General features: G+C 38.3%; 1 protein-coding gene and 1 non-coding gene across 2 annotated transcripts; one reads left to right on the forward strand and one right to left on the reverse strand.

Annotated features, from left to right (window-relative positions):
* Positions 1–4,120: 4,120 nt before the first annotated feature.
* On the reverse strand, positions 4,121–4,603 carry LOC107640972 (uncharacterized). Its single transcript, XM_016344480.1, has one exon. The coding sequence runs from the start codon at positions 4,601–4,603 to the stop codon at positions 4,121–4,123; it is 483 nt and encodes a 160-aa protein (XP_016199966.1).
* A 17,980-nt stretch (positions 4,604–22,583) lies between these two features.
* On the forward strand, positions 22,584–22,687 carry LOC148565780 (small nucleolar RNA R71). Its single transcript, XR_015884294.1, has one exon. It is a non-coding gene; the product is annotated as a small nucleolar RNA R71 (small nucleolar RNA).
* The last annotated feature ends 2,513 nt before the right edge of the window (positions 22,688–25,200 follow it).

Consider the following 25,200-nt stretch of genomic DNA (forward strand, 5'->3'; position numbering starts at 1 on the left):
TCAACAAACTTTAGATCTTCCCCTGCTCCAGAAGGATTGGACGCATTCCAAGAAGCCTCACTCAAGTGCCAGACATACCAATTTGACTGGGACGCCGTTCTCAGAGTTATAGCACAACCTGGCAGCAGATGGATCTACGGATACCATCGTTCCTGACCTAAGGGAATATCAGCTTCAGCACTCACCTTAGAGGCTCGAGTATGGGCACAGATCATGTCCCATTATGTATTTCCGAGCACTCACGAGTCCTCCTTCACTGCAGACATGGCTGTTTTACTCTGGTGTATCCTTACAGACCAGCACCTAAACTTACTAAGACACATCCGGAATGCCATGGGACACGTACAAATTGCGGGAAACCTACCTTTTCCCGCCTTGGTTTCAGATCTCGTCTCAGCAGCCGGAGTCTCCTACAGAGCTGGGGACACCAAAGCCTTCCTTCCACGGGATGATCAGTATGTCCCTAACGGGAAATATATCAGACCATCAGCAGCCACTACAAGTCAGCCTACAGAACTGGCTGAGGACATTCCTCCTTCAACACCACAAGCACCTACAACAAACCAACTGCTCCATCAGATACTTGAAAGGTTGGATCGGCAGGAACACAAAGCAAAGCTAAGAGAGCACCGTAACAAGCACCGATTCACATACCTCAAGGAGCTACTTTTGGGAAACTACAAAGACCCAGACACCTCGGAGTCCACGTCATTTACCAGCACAGGGAGCCATGACGATCCCGATGGTGGAGATGTTGCTACCAGCCCCCCCCTCTGTTCCTGACAGATGGCACCGCGGACGGTACAAAGCCTAAGTGTGGGGAGGTCGGTCAGTACCTGACTTCTGGAGGTAACTTCTTTTCCTTAAACACCAGTAAAATATGATATTTAGTTAATTTTTCTTTTGTTTATAATAGAATAGATTGCATAGTAATAATTAGTTGCATGCATATTCTACTTGATTGAAAATAATAAGTTTTTTTTCTAAGACCCTATTTTCTGAAAAATTTCACTAATATCAAAACCTTTGTGTAAACTTGTTTGAAGTTGTATTTGGAACATAGTTTAAAAAATCTAAGAACACACAACCTGTGAGATTTGAGCTTAATTACATGGTTACATTATTTAACCATAAATATTTTATTCTTGTGTGTTTACTTCTCTATGATTGTAATCTTATTTTGTTTCATCCTATATGTCCAATGTTTAATATATTATATGCATGCGTATGATTGAGGCCATTATTTGTTTAGCTCACTTATCCCAAACATGCCTACCCTTTAAATTACATTTGTCAGCCACTTTGAGCCTTTTTATCCCATTTGTTCTATATTTTACCGCATTACTAGCCTTAAGCAGAAAAACAATTAAATATCCCAATTGAATCTTTGGTTAGCTTAAGATAGGAATGGTGTGTTCATTGAGTATGGAAAAATTGTGGGAACAAGGGTTAATAAGGGGATGTGTCACGATAAAATAATGGGAATTTGGGTACCTACTCATGTGAGACTAGAAAAATTAAAAGTCCATGTGCATTGATAAGTTATGTTTATTTTTCCAATTAAAAAAAAATTTCTCAATAAATAAGTAAATAAATAAGGGAACAAAATCACCCCAATGCTAAGTTAAGTTTAATAAAGATCAATGCATATGTGATACAAATTAAAGAAAAAAATCGATACATGAGTATGTAATGTGAAAGTGGAGACTATGGGTAGCTAGGCATGAATTAGAATTATATGGAGTATATGTATGTTAGGTGAAAGCTTAGGTTAATTAAAGATTCAATTTATAAAGCTCACTTAGCCATATACATATACCCTTACCCTTACCTTAGCCCCATTACAACCTTGAAAAGACCTCATGATGTTTGCATTGGTATGTTAAATATTGTTGATTGGTTAGGTGAAGAAAAAATTTTAGAAAGCATGACTAGAGAAGAGTAGAGTGATTACCCTATACACCTGAGTGATTAGAGTGCACATACACTACTAGTAAGGGTTCAGTGCTTAATTCTATGTTCTCTGCTTTCATGAGCTGTCTTCTTACAATGTTACCTGTATTTACTATATGAATTGAGTTAGTGAAATCTAATTTGTAATTGTCTTGAAGAGCTTATTTACTTTTAACCAAGTAGACAAGAAGCATATAGTTGCATTTACATATATATATATATATATATATATATATATATATATATATATATATATATATATATATATATATATATATATATATATATATATATATTGCATTGCATTTCATGAGTTTTACATTTCCCTATTCATTTACTTTATCTCCTTCAACTAAGCATGAGGACATGCTGATGTTTAAGTGTGGGGAGGTTGATAAACTATTATTTCATGATTTATATTGTGTTTAATTGTGTGGTTTTATCAAATCTTTACCCACTTATTCATATGATAAGCATGTATTTACAATTCCTTCCCAAAATCACTCCATGGATGAAAACTTTCTTTCTAGAGACTTTTAATTATGTATTTTAATTCTCCTTTATCCCATTCGATGCCGTGATTTGTGTGTTAAGTGTTTCATGCTTCATAGGGCATGAATGGCTTGGAAATTGGAGAGGAGGCTTGCAAAAATGGAAGGAATACAAGAAACTAACGAGATGACCAGCGAGTAATGACGCGAGCGCATGGCCCATGCGAACGCGCGAAGTGAAGAATTTGCAGCGATGCAGACGCGTGCCTGACGCAAATGCGTGGATTGGAGTCCGCACGAGCGACGCGAACGCGTGAACCACGCGAACGCGTGACAAGGAAAATCGCTGACTGATGCGAACGCGTGGACAACGCGTACGCGTGACCTGCGCGATCTGCAAAATAACAGAATACGTTGGGGGCGATTTCGGGCCGCTTTTTGACCCAGTTTTCGGCCCAGAAACACAGACTAAACCTATAGAACATGCAGAGACTCAACACGCATCCACAGACATTCAGATTCATCAGATTAGGATTACACTTAGTTTCAGATCTGAGTTTTTAGAGTTGCATTACATTGATAGTTTTATGTTTTTGCTTGGATTTTTGGATGCTGGAAGTCATTACCTCCGTTGAAGACATTACTTTAGTTTGTTTCCTTATTCCCTTATTTTTAATTAGTTACTCATTGACTCTATTCAATTAAGTATGTTACATACATTTTGAATTTATTAATATATGAAGTTATTTTTATTTTAATTAATTATGTCTTCTCATATTTTTATGATTATTAATTTCATGTCAATGGAGTATAATTTCTACTTGACATGGGGGTTGATTAAGAGGTGATACTTGAGTTGGAATACTCAAGTACTTGGTTAAACTGGACGTTGTTAGCTAACTTCATACTTACTAACACTAGACCTCCCTAAGGGAGAGGGCTAGGACCTGAGGGTAAGAGTTAGTTCAATCACCATACTTTTCCTTATTTAGTAAGGGAAAATTGAGTGAGAACAACAACCTTTTTACACCACACTTGAGAAGATCCCAACAAGGATAGAAGTTCCACTTAGTTATTCCCCCAGTCAAGGCCATTTTATTCAGAGTATCAATAATTATTCTTAGTTTATTTTTATTGCCTTAATTCACAATTATTTTAATTGCTTATTATCAAACTCAACTTTCTGGAAATTTTCTGATTAATAAAATAGCACTCTTGCCTGCAACTCGTTGGGAGACGACCTGGGACTCATACTCCCAGTATTTTATTTCTAAACTTTGTGACAACCCTTTTTAAATTGGTGAGGCAGATCTTAGCTGGTTAAGAGCTATATGTGCAACGCTGTCTCTTAATTGAAATCTCTAAATTGGTTAACTTCTGTCACGCATCAAGAATTCACTCAGCTTTCCTTCTCTGATGGCCTGCTCTAAGGCATCTTTGAGGTCGAAGCAGTCTTGGATTTTGTGACCAAATCCCTTGTGATAATCACAGTAAAGACTTTTGTTGCCTCCCGTTCTTTCTTTCATTGGTCTAGGTCTGGATAGAATTCCCTTGTCTGCAATTTGTTGGTAAATCTCTGCTATAGGTGCCGTAAGTGGCGTGTAGTTCGTGAACCTTCCTACCCGTGGGGGTTGCTTGGACTGCTTGCCTAGGGTGCCGTCCCTGGGAGCTTCTTTTTACCTGTCGACCTGGGGGCATGCCGAGCTGGGGGGTTTTGAGAGCTGCCGTTTGTTGGCTGCTACAACCTGACTTACTTCCTCATCAATGATGTATTCCTTGGCCACGCTTTGAATTTCTTGCATGGACCAGACAGGCTTGGTAGTGAGGTGCTTCCTAAAGTCCTCGTTTAGCAGGCCGTTCGTTAGGCACAGACTAGTGACTGAGTCCGTAAGGCTGTCAATCTCCAGGAACTCATCGTTGAATCTGTCTAAGAATTTCCTAGTCGGCTCCCCGGGTTTTTGGGTAACCCCTAGCAAGTTGATTAGGTGCTTTGCCTTGGCTATGCGTGTCGTGAACTGAGCCAGGAAGATTTGGGAAATGTCCATAAAAGCTGTGATGGATTCTTGTGGGAGGGTGTTGAACCATCGGATCGCTGGTCCTACCAGCGTTACAGGGAATGCTCGGCATCTGACCGCGTCGCCTACTCCTTCCAAGTTCATTCTTACTTCAAAGGCTGTAAGGTGCTCCTGGGGATCCTTGGTCCTGTCCTACCTCATGTCCGTTGGCTTGTCGAAGTTCTTCGGAAGCCGGACCTTGAGGATTGAGGGGTGGAACGGGGTGGCTCCCATGATGATGGGATCACATTGCTTCTTGGCTTTCCCTCTCTGGGACTCCCCGTGACTTTCGGACCTGCCTTGGGTAGGTTGTGAAGTCTCCTGTGTATATGCCTCGTCGCATAGCGCTAGGCTTCTTTCTTGGCTCTCGTGTCTTCGAGAGGGGGAGCAGGTGCGGGTGCGGGTGCGCGATCGGCTGGCGTCGCCGTGAGAGTGGCTGATATCTCCGTGGGATCGGCTCCTCGCGGCCAGCTCTCGATCAAGGTTTTGTACTCTGTGTCTAAGTTCTTGCATGATCTTGGCACTGTCGGCCCCCGTTCCTCCGAAGGGATGTCTTTCGGGGTCTTGGTGTAGATTTGTTGGTTTGGCTGAACGGAGAATCGTGGCTGTTCGCCGGCACGGGCTGTCAAACTTGCCCTGCTCAGGCGAACCCCGCCTCCATCACGGAGTTCTTCTGAAGTGGGGAGTCGCTCCATGTCTGTTCTAGGGTCCCCATAGACAGCGACAATGTTCCTCACCTGATGGTCTCGGGTGCTCGACGGGTCGGGTAATGGTGAAGGGATGAGGGGGCGAAACCCTGAAGTGGCGCAGAGCGGGTTCTTGGTCCCCTGACTGGAGTCTGGTAGAGTTGGTGGTGTGATGGACGAGAGAGTAGGGGTGGCCACCTGCAAGGACACTCCGACGATCAAGTCAGTGTCCGTACGAAATGATAGCCAGATTAAAAAAGGTGATGTGTACCTCGGGGGAGTGTTGTCCTCTCCCCTTATATACTGTGTTGGACGGGCCCAACGATGACCTAGCCCACTGGCCAGGACGCCTCTGAGCTGTCCCTGTCCACGTGGGGGGAGCAGGTCATTCTGGACTCCGGGTCGAGGCTTTGGGTGTTGCCTGAGGAAGCCGACCCGACCGATTTGCTAGGCATGGTGTGCCGGGCTATGCAGGTGGTGAAGTTAGACGTCGACCGGGTCGGATTTTAGGAACCGACCCGTTGAATTTCCCTTGAGGAGTAGTCTGGGATTGGGTCAGGAGTGGTGCTCCGACCCAGCGACTAGTTGGGCTGGACCTATAATGGTCCGTAACATAGTTCATTAGCGTTATTTAGACCAATAAATCGATAATCTATCTAGTTTGGTTTCAAAATAGAATTGGACTTGCCTTATTTAGACCGTCAACGGTGGTCAAACTCTTTAAAAAACGACTAGTTTGACGCAAATTCATAAACTGCTTAAATGATCCGCATGGATCCACGATGCACCAACACCCAGCTGAAACATGAAAAGGAATTGAAGGCTCGACAAGTCCACCAGTGCTCCAACATTTTAGAAAATTCCAAAATTGAAGGGGACATGACTTAAACAGTTAAACCAAAGTCCCCCAAATTAAGGTATCTTTGCTTTTCCATGAGACTATGCTGTTTTGTTCCTTATTAATATATATGTTAATTAGTAAATATATAGTCAAAACTTTCAATTAAATAGTTTTATATTTATTTAATTTACGTGTAATTTTAATTAATTTTATTTCACTCATTCTTAAATTAACTGTATTTTTAATTGTGCAAAATTATTAATATAAATAAAAGTTTTATTAAATATTTATAACTTAAAAAAACAAAAATATTTTTATTATCTACAATATATATTTTTTTTAATAAATATTTATAGTATATAATATATAATAAGTATAAATTAATTAATAAATTATTAAAAGATAAAAATAGTTATTTTAGTATAAAATTAAAATAAAAAAATATTTATTTAAAAAAAAGAGTAATTTTTTTTAACTATTGAGTTACAGACTGGATCCATAATCAGAAAAAAGGATATAAATAATGTCTAATTATCGATCATAATCTCTTTTAGTAAAATCATCAAAAATAATGATCAAGAATAGGACATCGTTACAAATCTAAAAAACATAGCAGAAACTAAAATATCACACCAGTTACAAGATCTAACACCCAAGGTTGCGAGAACCGAACCGGTCAATAAACCGGTGGAGTAACCGGTTCACTGGTTTAATAATTCGGCCGGAATTTAACCGGAATTCAACCGGTTTAATTAAATATAAAATAAAATTATTAAAAATTAAATATATAATTTCAAATATTTTAAAAAAACATAATCAATCATCAATAAAATTATTTCAAAAAATTTAACAAAACACCATCAACTATCATCCATCAAAATTTAACAAAACCACTCACCACAAGTTCCATAACCACAAATGTTTTAGTGCATGCCATCATTGTTCCAAGCATGTACTTCATGGCTGCAAAGGATCTTTATGGATGCTCCAATCTCAGTTGACAACAAAACCACCACAGCTATATTTTAATACAAAGGCATCTCAAACACTGATCCCTTCTCTTCCTCAACTTCAACAAGCAAACAATAACTTCAGGTCCTCAGCAAACAATAGCATCAGCAAAAAAATCATGAATAAATAACAAATAAATCAGAAACAACAAATAACAAATAAATCAAAATAACCTCAAAAAATCAAAATAAATGAAAATCATGAATCCAGCAAACAAATAAATCAGAAAATCATGAACAGAAAATCAAAAATAACAAATAAATTCGTTCCAGCAAACAATAAACCAACAAGCAGAGGAGGAAGGCGAAACTGTGAACAGAGGAGGCGAGGCTTACCGGCGGCAAAGAGGAAGGCGAGCAACGGCGACAACAGAGGAATCGACACCAGTGAACAAAGAGAAGGCGAGCTCGGCGATGACAAAGATGCGGTGGGGGCTGACGCGGTGGGGGCTGACGCAGTTGGGGCTGACTCGGGGGGGCTGACGCAGTTGGGGCTGACGTTGTGGGGGCTGACGCGGTGGGGGCTGACGCAGTTGGGGCTGACGCAGTTGGGGCTGACGCGGTGGGGGCTGCGGATGCGGTGGCGGTGGGCTGCAGTGGCTACTTGATTGGTGGCTTGACTGGCTTCTATAGTTCTCACTTCTCAGAGAAGAGAGGAGAGATGAGTTTGTGAAGAACTGAAGACTGAAGAAGAAGGTAGCTGCTCGATTTAGGGTTCAGTACTTCGTGTCTTCGTTTAGCCTTTTTTTTCTTTTTTTTTTAGAGACAAAACGTCGCCGTTGGGAGGTGTTACTTTCAAATAAAAAATACGCTAAAAAATCGGACGGTTCTGCCGGTTCAACAGTTAACTGCCGGTTCAACCGGTTTTTTTACCGATTTTTTGTCAAACGATTTATAGCCTTACCCAGACCGACTAGGTGACCGGTTTTTGGTTAATCCGGTTGAATCGGTCGGTCCGGTTTGATTTTCAAAACCATGCTAACACCAAAGATAATAAAAAAAGTTCTCCCACTAAATACTAGAGTACAATAACTCCTATTAAAATGTCTCTATCTTTTATTACATCATATTATCACCATTAGACTATATAAGACTATACCTCTATATAGCCTTGCCATGCTTGGACACTGATGAGCGGATAATTTATACGCTTTTTGGCATTATTTTTAGTATGTTTTTAGTATATTTTAGTTACTTTTTATTATATTTTTATTAGTTTTTAAATAAAAATCACATTTCTGGACTTTACTATGAGTTTGTGTGTTTTTCTGTGATTTCAGGTATTTTCTGGCTGAAATTGAGGGACCCGAGCAAAATCTGATTCAGAGGCTGAAAAAGGACTGCAGATGCTGTTGGATTCTGAACTCCCTGCACTCGAAGTGGATTTTCTGGAGCTACAGAAGCCCAATTGGTACGCTTTTAATTGCGTTGGAAAGTAGACATCCTGGGCTTTCCAGCAATATATACTAGTCCATACTTTGCCTGAAGTTTGATGGCCCAAACTGGCGTTCCAAGTCAGCATAAAAATTCTGGCGTCAAAACGCCAGAACTGGCATAAAAGCTGGAGTTAAACACCCAAACTGGCACAAAAGCTGGCGTTTAACTCCAAGAAAAGTCTCTACATATGAAAGCTTCAATGCTCAGCCCAAACACACACCAAGCGAGCCCCAAAAGTGGATTTCTACACTAACTATCCTAGCTTACTCATTTTCTGTAACCCTAGGTCACTAGTTTATTATAAAAACCACTTTTAGTGATTCATTTTGTACCTCATGACACTTTACACGTCTCAGATTATATTCTCTACGGCATGAGTCTCTAAACTCCATGGTTGGGGGTGAGGAGCTCTGCTGTGTCTCGATGAATTAATGCAATTACTACTATTTTCCATTCTATCACGCTTGTTTCTATTCTAAGATATTCACTCGCACTTCAACCTGATGAATGTGATGATCCGTGACACTCATCATTATTCTCACCTATGAACGCGTGTCTGACAACCACCTCCGTTCTATCTGCAATAGCTTTAGTGCATATCTCTTGGGTTTCTAATCTAAGATTAGAACCTTCGTGGTATAGGCTAGAATTATTGGCGGCCATTCCTGAGGTCCGGAAAGTCTAAACTTTGTCTGTGGTATTTTGAGTAGGATCTGGGAAGGGATGATTGTGACGAGCTTCAAACTCACGAGTGCTGGGCGTAGTGACAGACGCAAAAGGATCAATGGATCCTATTCCAACATGAGTGAGAACCGACAGATGATTAGCCGTGCGGTGACAGCGCATTTGGACCATTTTCACTGAGAGGACGGATGGTAGCCATTGACAACGGTGATCCACCAACATACAGCTTGCCATGGAAGGAACCTTGCGTGCATGAAGAAGAAGACAGTAGGAAAGCAGAGATTCAGAAGACAGAGCATCTCCAAAACCTCAACCTGTTCTCCATTACTGCATAACAAGTATTTATTTCATGGTCTTTTACTTTTTACAATTAAAACTAAGAATCATTACTGATATCCTGACTAAGAATTACAAGATAACCATAGCTTGCTTCAAGCTGACAATCTCCGTGGGATCGATCCTTACTCACGTAAGGTATTACTTGGACGACCCAGTGCACTTGCTGGTTAGTTGTGCAGAATTGCAAAAGTGTGATTGTAATTTCGTGCACCAGACACCTATTCTATTTTGATGATCATGTGGCTTCTCATAATGTATCCACCGCAGCAATACTCTAATCTAATGACTCTGCGTAATTCATGGAAGGCCAATGTGAAGACAACTTTTATACAATAAAAATATAATCTGTTTATGGTATATTAGGCTGTGTTTGTTTTTGTAGACAAGACATAAAAACATAAACAATACATATATAAAATATATTTGGATAAAAAAGATATGGACACTAAACATACAATATTTCTGAGACACTTTTTTTATTTGTGTCTACTTCTAAACGAAAAATACTGATAGACACAAAATTAAAAAAATAGATACAAAATTTTTAATGAAATTTTTTTATCTATAGATATTTTTTATTATTTCACTATTACCCCTTTTTAATATTTTATGAAAAATCTTAATCTAAGCTTTTCTGCACCGTCGCTTTCAGATACTCTCTTCTTCTTGCTTTCTCTTTCTATTATTCATCTTCTTCTTGCTCTTTTTGTTATCGTCTTCTATTTCATTCTGTTCTTCCTCTTCTTTCACTTATTTCGCAGTAGTATCTTCTTTTTTATTTTTATTTTTGACTTTTTTCTTCTTCTTTTTTTTCTAATTCTATATCTTCTTTTCTCTTTTAGATTCTGTATCTTCTTTTTTTCTGATTCTTTTCTTGGTTTTTTTTATTTTCTTCCCTTTTCTAATTTTGTATTTTCTTCTTTTTTTTATTCGTTTTTTTGTGTAGTTAGTCTAATAACAATATTTCAACCGTCAGTTACTACTTGTTCTTGTTATAATTTTCGAAAGCCCGCTCTTTTCTTTATCAGTCACATAACTAGGTATTACTCTGCCCCCATATTGTTTCTTATTTTTGTTTTTATTTTTCTATTTAAAAGAATTTTGTTCTGCTTTATCTTTATTTTTTTTGTTTTTAATTTTTTATGATTTTCAATCTGAAAATTATATAAGAAGAGCTATAATCTTTTTTTGGACAGAATCTTAAATGTTTACAATGACAGCGTGAATGAATGAATAAATTTTTTTTAAAATTTTAATATGTTAATGTATTTTGTTCATATGAAAGAATGAATGAAAAAATTATATTGAATTTGTCTCTTGTTATTAGTTTGAACTAAAAGTTAAAATAATTAGTGAGTTATGTTGTTGCTTTTATGGTTGTTGTTCTTATTGTTGTTGATAATTTTTAGTATGTGTTAATTATATAAGTTATTTTTTATTTGTTGATTAGAAAAGAATGGAACCATTGGACTCTTCTGAGCAATTTAGATGATTTTTTTCTTATTTTATGATTCAGACTAAGCTTGAAGTAATTACGATATTAGTTTTGATGTTTGCATTTTTGTATTTGAGAAATAGGAGAAGAGGACATTTGTTGATTAGAAATAGAGAAATTAATACTAATCCCTTAAGACGAAATGTATTAACCGCATAATAGGAAGGGGCGATAGAAATTGTATTTGGGAATTAAGAATGAGCGTAGATGCAATAGGAAGATTGTGTGACTTACTAAAAGGTCCAGGTGGATTAAGAGATGAATGTCGTGTAAGTATACATGAGCAAGTGATTACGTTTTTAATAATACTAGCTCATCATAAAAAGAATCGCACGTTTTAAGTTAGATTTTATAGGTCAAGAGAAACAATTAGTAGGTATTTCAACAAGGTGTTATCTTCAATCATACGTATCCAAAGTTTATTATTTGCAAAAGTTGTTCCTGTTCCAGATGACTGCATAGATCCCAGATGAAAATGATTCAAGGTAAATGTAATGAATAATTGAGGTAGTCATTTTGTATAATCTATAATTTTGTATAGAATTAGTCTTGACACTTCAATTTCTTTGATTTAGGGTTTTCTAGGAGGATTAGATGGAGCATATATAGATGTGACTGTCCCTGAAAAAGATAAATCAAGATACCGAATAAGAAAGGGTAATATATCAACTAATGTTCTAGGCGTATGCAATCAAGATATGAATTTTGTGTACGAACTTAGTGGATGGAAAGGATCCGCTTCGGGTTCAAAAATCCTTAGAGATGCCATTTCACGTCGTAATAACCTCAAGATACCAATTGGTATATAATTTTTAATTTTTAGGTAACAAGAACATCTCAATATTTTCATTTCATACAAATTCCTTAGTCCTCATAATATATCTCTTTCGATTTATAGGGAATTATTATTTAGTGGATGTGGGTTATATTAATTGCAAGGGATTTCTAGCACCATATAGGTATATTCGATACCACGTACAAGAATGGGCTCATGGTAGAAATGCTCCTAGAAATTTTCGAGAATATTTTAACAAGAAGCATTCTTTGACAAAGAACATTATTGAGCGCTGTTTTGGTTTACCATAAAAGAGATGGAAAATTTTGAGGAGTCCTTGTTTCTATAAAATTAAGATACAAAATAGAATAATTATTGCTTGTTGTCTACTGCAAAATTTTGTTCAACTTAATATGGAATCCGACCCTAAAGAGGACACACTACTTGAGGAGGAGCAATTGCTTATTGAAGGGGAGCATGGTGGTAATAAAGAAGGCGATGATGACATGATTGAAAGTGTAGAGGGCAGCAATGAATAGACCGTTCGCCGAGACAATTTAGAAAACGAAATGTACAACGAGTGGATGAATTGCCAAATCAATTAGTTAATTTATTTTTTGTATGTGTGCTTTATTAGAATCTTTCAATTTGTTTGGTTGGACATTTGTTGTAAGACCTAGTTATAAAACTTTAATTATGTGAACTACATGTAGCACTTTATTAAATGTATTCTATTTTATAAGTTATTACAATGATGATATCATGTATATGCGATGTTTATTTGAATTTTAATTAAGTTAATCTAGATTATACGAACAAATAGACAGACATGTTTGGACTGACGAAAAGATAAAGGCATTTGTCGGTTTTATGGAGGAGCTTGTCATTGAAGGAAGAAGAGCTTATGCGGGTCATTTTAGACCTGGATCTTTTGAGAATCTTGATACAAAAATGAATGAAAAATTTTTAAGTGGTAGCATTCAAATAATTCATTGCAAGAATAAGGTAAAAGGCTTAAAGAGAAGTATCAATTTGCAGCTGACATGGAAGCCTGTAGTAGTTTTGGATGGGATAAAGTGAAGCAATGTGTAGTTGTGGACAACAAAGAGATCCTAGCTACATATTTGAAGGATGGTTTACTAGTTTGAATTTACTGAATTATTTATATTATGTTCAACATCTATTTCCGTCCTTCTATAATATTATTGTAATTCCTTTCCCTATAAACAAGGACAAAGGTTGTATACTCCAGGAAAGCCCTTTTTCCTTTATCCGTATTTGGAGAAAATATTTTGTAAAGAAAGAGCAAGTGGAGTGGATGCTTGGTGCAAATTTCGAATACCACAACTAAATCGGCAAGTGCATCGGGTCGTACCAAGTAATACCTTAAATGAGTGAGGATTGATTCCACGAGAATTGATAGACCAAGCAACAATAATTGAGTGATTCACTTAGTCAGACAACCAAAAAATAGTGTTTTGGGTTCAAAAGCATCAAACAACAATTCAGGAATTAAGAACGTAATTAGTGGATTTGGTGTGAACAGTATGTGAGAAAACAGTTAAGGTTTCATAGATATTTATTTTTCCGGATTAATAATTCCTACCAACTACTTTGATCATGCAAGATTTAATTCATGGCAAACTTTAATCGATTAAACCCTAATTCCATAGTAATTTAATCTCCTCTAACCTAATCAACCGCCAATTCCTTGGTCACTTAATTAAAATTAAAGGTTTAAGTCCAATTCTAGTTTATTAGCCACATAAACCCTAATTACCCAAATATAAGATGATTATATGTCACGTATCACGTTAAGTCCAGGCAATTAGTGATTTACGGGGAGTTACTTTCAAGATGTTATTCAAGTGAGTTAACTTTTCCAAGAATCAACAAGAATTCATGTAGAAAAAGAGCTTTCTTCCAATAAACTCAAATTCATAAGATGAAGAACGAAAGTAATCCTTGAATATAAATCATTACATTGATTAAAATATAGTGACAATAGTATTAATCCATAGAATAAATAAAGCTCCTAACTTTAACAATAGAGGTTTAGTTGCTCATGGCTCAGAGAAAAACTAGGGTCCCAGAAGTGTGTAGAGTGTGGAATGAGGTAGAGAGAAGAGCTGGAGCCCAAAGGACTAAATCTTTTCCCTTTTTATATCTAACCTAATAAATTTTGAAATAAAATAAACTAATAAAATAAAATAATATCTAAAACCCTAGAAGATTGTATCTTCTCATAATAATAATCAAAAGATATCAAAAAAAATAAATATAAATTTTAAAACACTACCGAAGCTCTTTCCTTGAAGTTCAAAAATGTGGTGCTGGCGCTAAATGCCAAGCTCGTCGTTTAGTACCGATGAAGCAGAAGGGCTCGTGGGCGTTATTATCTTCCTGGCGTTAAACACTGATCGCTTATGGCGTTGCACAAATTACGAAACATTTGGCACTAAATGCCAGGTTAGGGCGTTTAACGCCAACCAGTCAGAGGCCTTGCACGCAGTACGAGACGTCTGGCGTTTAGCGCCAGCTTGGCAGCTTCAATTTTTCTCTTTTTTTCTTCTGCACGAACTCTGCCAAACTTGTCCGGATTTTTCTTGAAATAAATAAAACCACAATGCACCTCAAAGTAGCATCCAAACAGGTTTCAAACATTAAAATCTCAATAAAACTTAATAAATTCATGTCTAAAAAAAATAAGAAAATACAGGAAAGATGCTCACGTATCACAACACTAAACTTGAATTATTGTTTGTCCTCAAGCAACTAAAAGCAATGTAAAATTGAGAAGTGGATTAGCCTAAGAATTGAGTTTTCCAATTAAGCTCATGTCTTTGTTCTGAGTGGGATTAATGACATTGTGACCATGAATAGTTTCGGTATCTCACTACCCTTTGAAGCTTAGGAATGTTAATGTCTTTTGGAACTAGAACCCGGATAATATTATGAATTCTCTTCTCTTTTAACCTCTGATCAATCCTTGAGCACAACATTTTTCTTTGATCTTTTTTTTGGTGCTTTGCACCTTGAGCCTAGCCGTGATTCTAAATGTTTTATCTCAAACTTTACTTGACACAGAAACACCACAAGCATTTAACTGGGAAACTCTTTGAGCTCTAATTTTTTTCTTTTAATTTTTTCCAGTCAGTGGTGCTCAGACCCTTTGGCATACTCTTTATTCGCACTTGGCTTTGACTCTAAGTGCCCAGTCTCAAGATTTACTTGACAACTTCACAACACAAGCATATGTCTAGGAAAATAACTCTTTTGAGCTTTTGATCATACTTAACCTTCCTAGCCATTGATGCTCAAAGCCTTGGGCCTTGCTTATTATTTTCTTTCTTTTTCTTTTCTTGTTATTTCTTTTGCCTCAAGGATCAATATCTTGTTTAAAATTCAAAGAATTCAGAATATTTCTCTAAATTCTTGTACCTCAATAATTAACAACCTTAACTCCAAACTCAAATATGCATTATTCAGTTCATACATTCAGAACCACAGATATATACCACCACATCAAAATAAATAAGACAATTTAGAATATATAAAACCCAAGTTCTCAGAATATATAACTCCTGAGCATACTCCATGGGCTTCCTGGACATGGACCTCTCAATGGGAATGAGGGTGTCATGGTCAATCTGCACCCTAGCAGTCTCACAGAGGTGATATATCATATATGGGAACACTAGCCTGACATTGGTGGAGGCGTTCGAAGCTGCACTGTAAATCTCTTGTGGAATCACCCGCTCCACCTCCACCTCATTACCGAGCATAATACAATGAATCATCACTGCTCGGTCCAAGGTCACTTCAGAACGGTTGCTCGTCGGGATGATAGAGCGTTGAATGAACTCCAACCGTCCCCTAGCAACTGGCTTCAGGTCGTGCCGGCCCATCTGGCTAGGCTGCCTCTCTGAATTAAGCTTCCACTGGGCTCCCAGTAGGCATATATCCGCTAAACTCTGCTCCGGCCTCTTGTCTTTGTTGACCCTCTCAGTGTAAGAATGAGGGTATGCTCTAGTCTGTGGCAAGCAGAGTATCTCTCGCACCCTCTGCGGACCAAACTCAAGAATCCTCCCTCTCACCATCGTCCTTCAGTTCTTGGGGCTGGGGTTTACGCCCTTCACATGCTTGTATGTCACCCAAGCATTCGCGTAAAATTCTTGGACCATGAGTTGGCCCACCCCAGTGACCGGGTTGTACAATGTGTCCCAGTCCCTCCTCTGAATCTCAGCCTGTATCTTCGAGTACTCGTCCGGTTTAATATCAAATCGAACCTCTAGAATCACCCTCTTTCGCTCAGTGATCTCATGGAAGTGTTTCTCATGGACCTTGGAGTTAAACCGGTGTGAGTCATAGGGACTGGTCACTTGGGCCTTTTCCTTTCTCTTCCTAAAGGAAGACTTTCTGGTCTTGGGTGTCGTAGATGATAATAAGTGAAATTAAAGAAGGCGTAGCAGTCATACCAAACTTAGAAAGTTACTCATCCCCGAGCAAAGAAAAAGAAAAATATAGGGAAGAGGAAAATATATGGTGAAAGTAGGTGAAAAAGAAAATGAAAAATAGAAATTAATAATGGAGGATAATGCAAAAAATGGGATTAGAAAATAAAGAAAATGTAGGGAGGGGTGTTTGTGAAAGGGACTGATAAGGAACGTGAGAATGAAGGGTAATAGAAAGAGAAGAGGGGGTAGTGAATTTTGGTTGATGGATGAAAGGGGAGGGGTGAAAAGTAGTATATATAGATTGAGGGGGGGTTGGATTCGGTTATTAAGGGAAGGGGGTGAAAATATTGAAATGGAATGAATGGGGAAGGGGTTGGTAGTAGGTGGGTTAATGGGAATTGAACAAGGAGTAATTGAGGGGTTTGAATATGTGGAACAGTTAAAAGGGAGAAGAAAAAGGGGAGTGGGGGAAAGTGATGTGCATAAACTTGATATGCTACGATTTAGGAAATTGCACGATCGGCAAAATTCCTTCCGGCAAGTGCACCGGTTATCGTCAAGTAAAAACTCACAATAGAGTGAGGTCGAATCCCACAAGGATTGGTTGAGTGAGCAATTCGGATTAGAAGTATGTTCTAGTTGAGCGGAATCAAGATTTAGATGAGAATTGCGGAATGTAAAATTGCATGAATTAAAGAGCGAGAAGCTAAATTGCTGAAATTAAAAGGGATGGGGGTGATTGCATGAATTTAATTGCAGAATGTAAAGAGAAAGTGGTAAATCAGAAATGGGAAGTTCATTGGGTGTTAGGAGATATTGAGATCTCCGAATCAAAACAACTTTTATCCCTTCCTCAATCAATGCATTCATTGAATTTTGCTTGGCAATCTTATATGATTGGATCCCAATCCCTTGGCTCACCAATTCTCTCTAAAAACAAACAAATTCCCAATCCCTTGGTTTAAATGTTCATAAGAAGAGATGATGCTCGATCACTGATTATACCACACAGTTTCATGAACCACAATTTGGTAGGATTACATGTCACAATATCCATCCAAACCCCAATCCAATTCACTGTGAGAAAGCTTCTCTAGCATGAATCCTCCATTCCTTTCCCAAGGTTCCGAAGGATTCCAATTATGGGTAGTTTCTTTCCCAAGACAACTACCCAATGGAATTAGATCGAGAAGCTTTCTAACAAAATTCAAGAGAAAAGATTGAAGAAGAAGATAAAACTATTATTGATTCATTGAATTACAATAGAGCTCCCTAACCCAATGAAAGGGGTTTAGTGAGTCATAGCTCTGAATTCAATTACAAAACTAAAAGAAAATGATCCAAAGTTCTCCGTGTGTAAAATCCTCCTCCCCCAAAAGTCCCAACTAACTTAAATTCTATCCTATTTATACACTTTCTAAATTGAGCTTCTGTTGTGTTTCTTGGGCTTTGAGGCCTTTCCCTGATTTCCTTTTGCTTTGGGTTTATGGTCCATAATCCTGATGAGGCTGTGATCCAATTCTGTAACATTCATTGAGCAAAATTAGTGATAAACAAGTAATGACACAAGACTCAACAAATTGAAGCTCCAGACTCATCAATCCTTCAGGCCCAATCCCATAAACCATGATATTCAATTGGGTTTCATACCATAATACGTTTAAGTTAATGTTTGTGCTCAAATGCTAACTTAAACTTCAATATATTTGGCCCAGAAACCCCTTTCAAAAAAATGGCATTTAAGTTGAAGTTTAAGTTTCAGTTTAAGGTTAAACTGAAACTTAAACGTGGAAATGGAAGAAAGCAACCCAGGAGTGTGAAATGTCGAACACGTTTAAGCTTCAGTTTGAGGTTAAACTGAAGCTTAAACGTGGAAATGAAGAAAGCAACCCTGGAGGAGTAATTTGGTCGAACACGTTTAAGCTTCAGTTTAAGGTTAAACTGAAGCTTAAACGTGGAAATGAGAAAGCAACCCTGGAGGAGAGAAATAGTCGAACACGTTTAAGCTCCAGTTTAAGGTTAAACTGGAGCTTAAACGTGGAAATGCTCCTGGTGTCTTTCTTACTTCTGGCGTTTAACCTCCAGTTTAAGGTTAAACTGGAGGTTAAACGTGGAAATGCTTCCTGGTGAGATTCTCATTCTGGCGTTTAACTTCCAGTTTAAGGTTAAACTGGAGGTTAAACGCCAGTTCCAGCATTTCTTAGCCTTCATGATTCTGGCGTTTAAGCTCCAGTTTAGGCTTAAACTGGAACTTAAACGCCATTTCCAGCATTATATGGCTTGGTAGTTTAAGTTCCAGTTTAAGCTTAAACTGGAACTTAAACTCCACATGTGATATTCAAGCTTCCTTTATTGATTTTGTTGCTTCCTTGCCTAGCCTCTTCTTCCCTGAAATTATCCAAACAATTGCATCAAAGTCTTGCAAAATTTCATGAGAAATCTTCCATTCATAGCATTCAAGTAATATAACTAAAAACTCATGGAATTTGCATCAAAATCATACTGTTTGATGGTTCATTGCTTTGTTATTCATTTAACCATTCTTGGTTACTTTAAGCTCAAGAAAATGCATAAAACAACTAAAACTAACAGAAAAATGCTAGTGAAACTAGCCTAAGATGCCTTGGCATCACAACACCAAACTTAATACTTGCTTGTCCCTAAGCAAGTCCTGAGTTATTTGAGAAGAAAGTATGAAACAGAAAGCAATTACATTGGCTATATTAGCAAGCATTTGAAGTTCATCAGAAGGGTTTTATGCAGAAAGTTGCAGCATCACTTTTTCATTCTTATCAGGTAAGATTATCACTTTTTCATTGCATCCATCAAACACTGCTATGGCCTCTTGTTATTCTTATGTCCTTGGCACTTTTCTCTTCTTTGTTTTTCTTTTCTTTTTCTTAGAGCTCCTTTGCTCCTTGTTTGCTTAGTGTCATGTGTTGCACAAGCCTTTGGCATTTTCTTTTTCTTATCAGTGCACTACACATATCCACTACAGGCATTTTAGTTCACATTTCTTCTTGAGACATTGGTGCCCAGCACCTCTTTGTGTGACTAAATGTTTTGTATTTAGGTTGCTCTTGATAATGGACTTTTGGTTGATAATCCCGGGTTAGTTAACCCAAGTTACCAAGTGTTGAAACACTCCTCAGAACCTATTCATCCAAGCATATCCTTAATACATAAACACCACAGGCATTTGTCTCAGAAGTTCAAACCATTGGTGCCTAGCTTATTTTCTCAATTTTTTTGCTTTTTGGTTGCCCTTTTTCAGTGGCTTTTTCTTCTTCTTTTTCTTTCTTTTTCATGGCCAAAGACATTTATTCATCAAGATCCATAGACAGTTTTCAATTTCTACACAAAAAATGATAATTCTACACTCTATTTCCAGTGATCTGACTAAACAATCAAGCATGCATACCACCACTTAATTCTACTTGATTTGTCACTAATTGAGCCAAGCTACTTTTGTTCAAACTTTTCTTTTATTTTTGGAAACAGAACAAGCATGGCAAGCATTTGTTTAAGAAGGTGAAGTTATATCCAAACATCTAGGCATTCACTTTATTCAAAGCAGTAAACAGACACTCATACTAAAAACTTCACATTCCAGAAAGATTCAACAATTACAGTTTAAACCAGAACAAGCATGCTTTTGTTTGCCTTTTAAAGAATGGTCAAGGAACACCACCACCTTGTGAAATTTCTTGTTTTCTCTTTGTTGCCAGGAAACAATTTGATTTCTCCTTCTTCTCCTAGTTGTTGCTTCATGTTCTTTCTCAGATCCTTGTTTCCTTTCCTGCAAAGAGTGATGAAGTTGCTTGCTTCTCAAGCACTTGAGTGGTTAGCTCAACTATGTATGGGCAAGTGTCTGAGTCTTAAGTTGGTGTGTGAACACCAAACTTAGTCTCCTACTTACTCCTCTGCTCTTTGAGTCCTTGAATTCTCCTTGGAATGAAGTTGCTGCTAAGGATTTTAAGCATTCCTGTGATTGCTTAGAATGGTTGTTCCTTTCATATAATTCAAAGGTTGTTGTGTTCAGTTGATCTGTGTGGTGGAACACCAAACTTAGAGTCACACATTCCCCTTTGAATTATTGATCCACGAATTCATTGTTTGGTGTGAAACACCAAACTTAATTCTTTGCAATGCACAGAAACTACTTCACCTTTTTATTGAAACAAATAAAAGAAACAGCAAGGGAGTATTACCTCAGGTTGGGTTGCCTCCCAACAAGCACTTCTTTAACGTCACTAGCTTGACGGTTGCCCCTTGTTAGGGTGGATTGTAGTGCTTGATGTCCTCTCCTCTCACTATGAAAACGTCCCCATTTGATTCCTTCATGATTTCCAAATGTTCCATAGAAAGAACTTTCCTGATTGTGAACACTTGAGGGAGCTGGGAAGGAATGGTTTTGAGGCCAGGTGGGATTGGCAGATAATGACTTGATATCACTTTATCTCCCGGAGAGAAACCTTCAGTGGGAATTTTCTTGTTTCTCCACCCTCTTGGCAATTTCTTTACAATTCTTCCCTTTCTCTTGAGGATTTCTTCATTGACCCTTATGCCAGGAGGATCCTTCTGATCTGTTTCTATTGATTCTTGTGGCTTTAACTCTTGCAATTCTTGTTTGCCTTTCAAGGACTGTTTCAGAGTTTCAGCTGCTGGATTGCTTTCCTCCAAACACAGATGGCTACTATCATCCTTAGGCTTTTCAGGTTCTGGTTCAGGCTCAGATGCAGGTTTGAAAACATTGAAAATGAGCTGTTCATCATGTATTCTCAAAATTAGCTCTCCTTGTTCTACATCTATGAGCGCTCTAGCAGTGGCTAGAAATGGCCTTCCCAGAATGATAGGGTGTATGTAGCTTTCCTCCATGTCCAAAATGACAAAGTCTGTGGGGAGGAAATAATTTCCCACTTTCACCAGCACATTCTCAACTACCCCTTCAGCTTGCTTCTGAGTTTTGTCAGCCAGTTGTATGATTACATCAGTGGATCTCACCTCATTCAGTTGTAGCCTCTTCATAAGAGTCAGAGGCATCACATTTATGCTAGCTCCTAGATCACAGAATCCTTTGTCAATTTTTGTTTCCCCTATGATGCAGGGGATATGAAAACTTCCTGGGTCTGTTTTCTTAGAGACTATGTCCTTCTTGATGAGGGCACTGCATTCTTTGTTCATTATTACAGTTTGTCCCCCCTTCAAAACTCTTTTCTTGCTCAGCAATTCCTTTAAATACTTGATATGTGTAGGCATCTGCTGGAGAATCTCAAGAAAGGGAATATTGATATGGAGAGACTTAAATGTCTCTAAAAACCTTGAATAGGTTTTCCCTTTTTCACCTCCTCCTAACCTCTGAGGAAATGGTGCTTTTGGTTGGTATGTTTCCAGCATGCCTTTTTGCAGTTCCTTGGCTTGCTCAGTTTTACTTTCCTGCTTAGCTTCTTCCACACCTTCCTTCAAGATTTCTGGCTCCTGTTCTGAGGGTCTGATTCCTTCTTCTTCTGAGACTTCCTTCAATATGGTGATGGCCTTGCATTCTTCCCATCTCACTCCCTTTTGTTCCCCTTTAGGATTCTTTTCTGTGTCACTAGGGAACACTGCAGTTGACTTGGGGGCCTGTTGAGATAGCTCTCCTACTTGAGACTCCATCCTCTTGAGTTTTTCACCATGGTTCCTTAAGGTAGATCTCACATCATCCCTAAAGCTTTTCAACTCACTTATGTCCTGACCCATGTTTGCCAGCATTCCTTCTATCCTGTTTAATTGATCTTGGAATTGTTGGTTCGGATTAGGTTGGGTAGGTTGATTATTTTGGCCATGATATGATGGTTGGGAGTAAGTGTTTTGTGTGGCTTGGTATGATCTTTGGTTGGAGTTTTGGTATGTGGACTTGTTATGTTGGTTTTGCTGGTTTCCCCACCCAAAGTTTGGGTGGTTTTTCCAGCCTGGGTTGTAAGTGTTGGAATGTGGATCATATGGTTGCCTTTGTTGATTTCCTACATAATTGGCCTTTTCCCAATCACCTCCTTCAGTGCTTACTTCCTCTTGATCTTGTGTGTGTATTGCAGCCACTTGCTTTGTTTCTAATTTCCTGGTGAGCTCTGCTAGTTGCTTGGCAAACACCTTGTTTTGGGCTAAAATTGTATCAACATGGTTCAGCTCCATGACTCCCTTAGTGTTGTGTCTCTCTGAAGCATAGTAGTACTCATTCTCAGCCACTGTCTCAATCACTTCAATGGCTTCTTCCACAGTCTTTTTCCTGTTCAATGAACCTCCTGATGAATGGTCTACAGCCTTCCTTGATTCATAAGAAAGTCCATCATAGAAAATATGCAATTGCACCCAGTCATGGAACATGTCTGGTGGGCATTTCCTTGTCAAATCCTTGAACCTCTCCCATGCCTCGTAGAGAGTTTCACCATCTTGTTGTCTAAAAGTCTGAACCTCAGATCGAAGCCTATTGACCTTTTGTGGGGGGTAGAAACGTGCCAGAAACTTGCTTTCCACCTCATCCCAGGTTGTTAGGCTCCCCCTTGGGAATGATTCCAGCCACTTAGCTGCCTTGTCCCTAAGTGAAAATGGGAACAAGAGCAGTTTATAGGTATCTTCCTGGACTCCATTGGACTTCACAGTGTCGCAAATTCTCAGGAATTTTGTGAGATGTTGGTTTGGATCTTCATTAGCACTCCCACCAAATGAACAATGATCCTCCACAAGTGATATTAGCTGTGGTTTGAGTTCAAAATTGTTGGCCTGAATGGGTGGTTTCTGAATGCTGCTACCACAATTCCCAGAGGTTGGGTTTATGTATGAACCAAGAACCCTCCTCTCAGGAATGGCATTGTTTCCATCAGCCCTCTCATGGTTGTGAACTTCTCTATCCATGTTGAGATCTAAAGCTTCCTCAAAATTGTCCTCAGATTCTCCTTCAGATTCCTCTTCTCTCAGTACTCTCTTCCCTCTTGCTTCCCTTCTAAGTCTATGAAGGGTCCTCTCTGGTTCGGTATATGGAGGAGTTGATGTCTCTCCTCTCCTACCTGTCATACAAGAACACAGCACAGGCACCAAACAAGTGAAATACTCTTGGTTAATGGAAGAGTATGGTTAGAGCAGTTGAGGAATTAATTCAAATAGTTAGTGAGTCAGTGAGTTAGTTGCTTGAATTTAAAGGCATAAAGAAAGAAAGCATGTAACAGAGTGCAGAAATTAAAATTCAACAAGTAACTTGAATTGAACTAACAAAGCAAAAAAAATGCTCAATCTAGTTAACTTCCAATTTGAGAATTGTCAATCGAAAACCAATCCCCGGCAACGGCGCCATAAACTTGATGTGCATAAACTTGATATGCTACGATTTAGGAAATTGCACGATCGGCAAAATTCCTTCCGGCAAGTGCACCGGTTATCGTCAAGTAAAAACTCACAATAGAGTGAGGTCGAATCCCACAAGGATTGGTTGAGTGAGCAATTCGGATTAGAAGTATGTTCTAGTTGAGCGGAATCAAGATTTAGATGAGAATTGCGGAATGTAAAATTGCATGAATTAAAGAGCGAGAAGCTAAATTGCTGAAATTAAAAGGGATGGGGGTGATTGCATGAATTTAATTGCAGAATGTAAAGAGAAAGTGGTAAATCAGAAATGGGAAGTTCATTGGGTGTTAGGAGATATTGAGATCTCCGAATCAAAACAACTTTTATCCCTTCCTCAATCAATGCATTCATTGAATTTTGCTTGGCAATCTTATATGATTGGATCCCAATCCCTTGGCTCACCAATTCTCTCTAAAAACAAACAAATTCCCAATCCCTTGGTTTAAATGTTCATAAGAAGAGATGATGCTCGATCACTGATTATACCACACAGTTTCATGAACCACAATTTGGTAGGATTACATGTCACAATATCCATCCAAACCCCAATCCAATTCACTGTGAGAAAGCTTCTCTAGCATGAATCCTCCATTCCTTTCCCAAGGTTCCGAAGGATTCCAATTATGGGTAGTTTCTTTCCCAAGACAACTACCCAATGGAATTAGATCGAGAAGCTTTCTAACAAAATTCAAGAGAAAAGATTGAAGAAGAAGATAAAACTATTATTGATTCATTGAATTACAATAGAGCTCCCTAACCCAATGAAAGGGGTTTAGTGAGTCATAGCTCTGAATTCAATTACAAAACTAAAAGAAAATGATCCAAAGTTCTCCGTGTGTAAAATCCTCCTCCCCCAAAAGTCCCAACTAACTTAAATTCTATCCTATTTATACACTTTCTAAATTGAGCTTCTGTTGTGTTTCTTGGGCTTTGAGGCCTTTCCCTGATTTCCTTTTGCTTTGGGTTTATGGTCCATAATCCTGATGAGGCTGTGATCCAATTCTGTAACATTCATTGAGCAAAATTAGTGATAAACAAGTAATGACACAAGACTCAACAAATTGAAGCTCCAGACTCATCAATCCTTCAGGCCCAATCCCATAAACCATGATATTCAATTGGGTTTCATACCATAATACGTTTAAGTTAATGTTTGTGCTCAAATGCTAACTTAAACTTCAATATATTTGGCCCAGAAACCCCTTTCAAAAAAATGGCGTTTAAGTTGAAGTTTAAGTTTCAGTTTAAGGTTAAACTGAAACTTAAACGTGGAAATGGAAGAAAGCAACCCAGGAGTGTGAAATGTCGAACACGTTTAAGCTTCAGTTTGAGGTTAAACTGAAGCTTAAACGTGGAAATGAAGAAAGCAACCCTGGAGGAGTAATTTGGTCGAACACGTTTAAGCTTCAGTTTAAGGTTAAACTGAAGCTTAAACGTGGAAATGAGAAAGCAACCCTGGAGGAGAGAAATAGTCGAACACGTTTAAGCTCCAGTTTAAGGTTAAACTGGAGCTTAAACGTGGAAATGCTCCTGGTGCCTTTCTTACTTCTGGCGTTTAACCTCCAGTTTAAGGTTAAACTGGAGGTTAAACGTGGAAATGC

Source organism: Arachis ipaensis, chromosome B5 (assembly GCF_059453495.1).
Source record: "Arachis ipaensis isolate K30076 ecotype BB chromosome B5, ASM5945349v1, whole genome shotgun sequence".
In the NCBI taxonomy this organism is placed as follows: Eukaryota; Viridiplantae; Streptophyta; class Magnoliopsida; order Fabales; family Fabaceae; genus Arachis; species Arachis ipaensis.

What these genes read in the sequence shown, in the direction of transcription:
- LOC107640972 (XM_016344480.1), bottom strand. Translation starts at nt 4,603, where the DNA reads ATGAACTTGGAAGGAGTAGGCGACGCGGTCAGATGCCGAGCATTCCCT.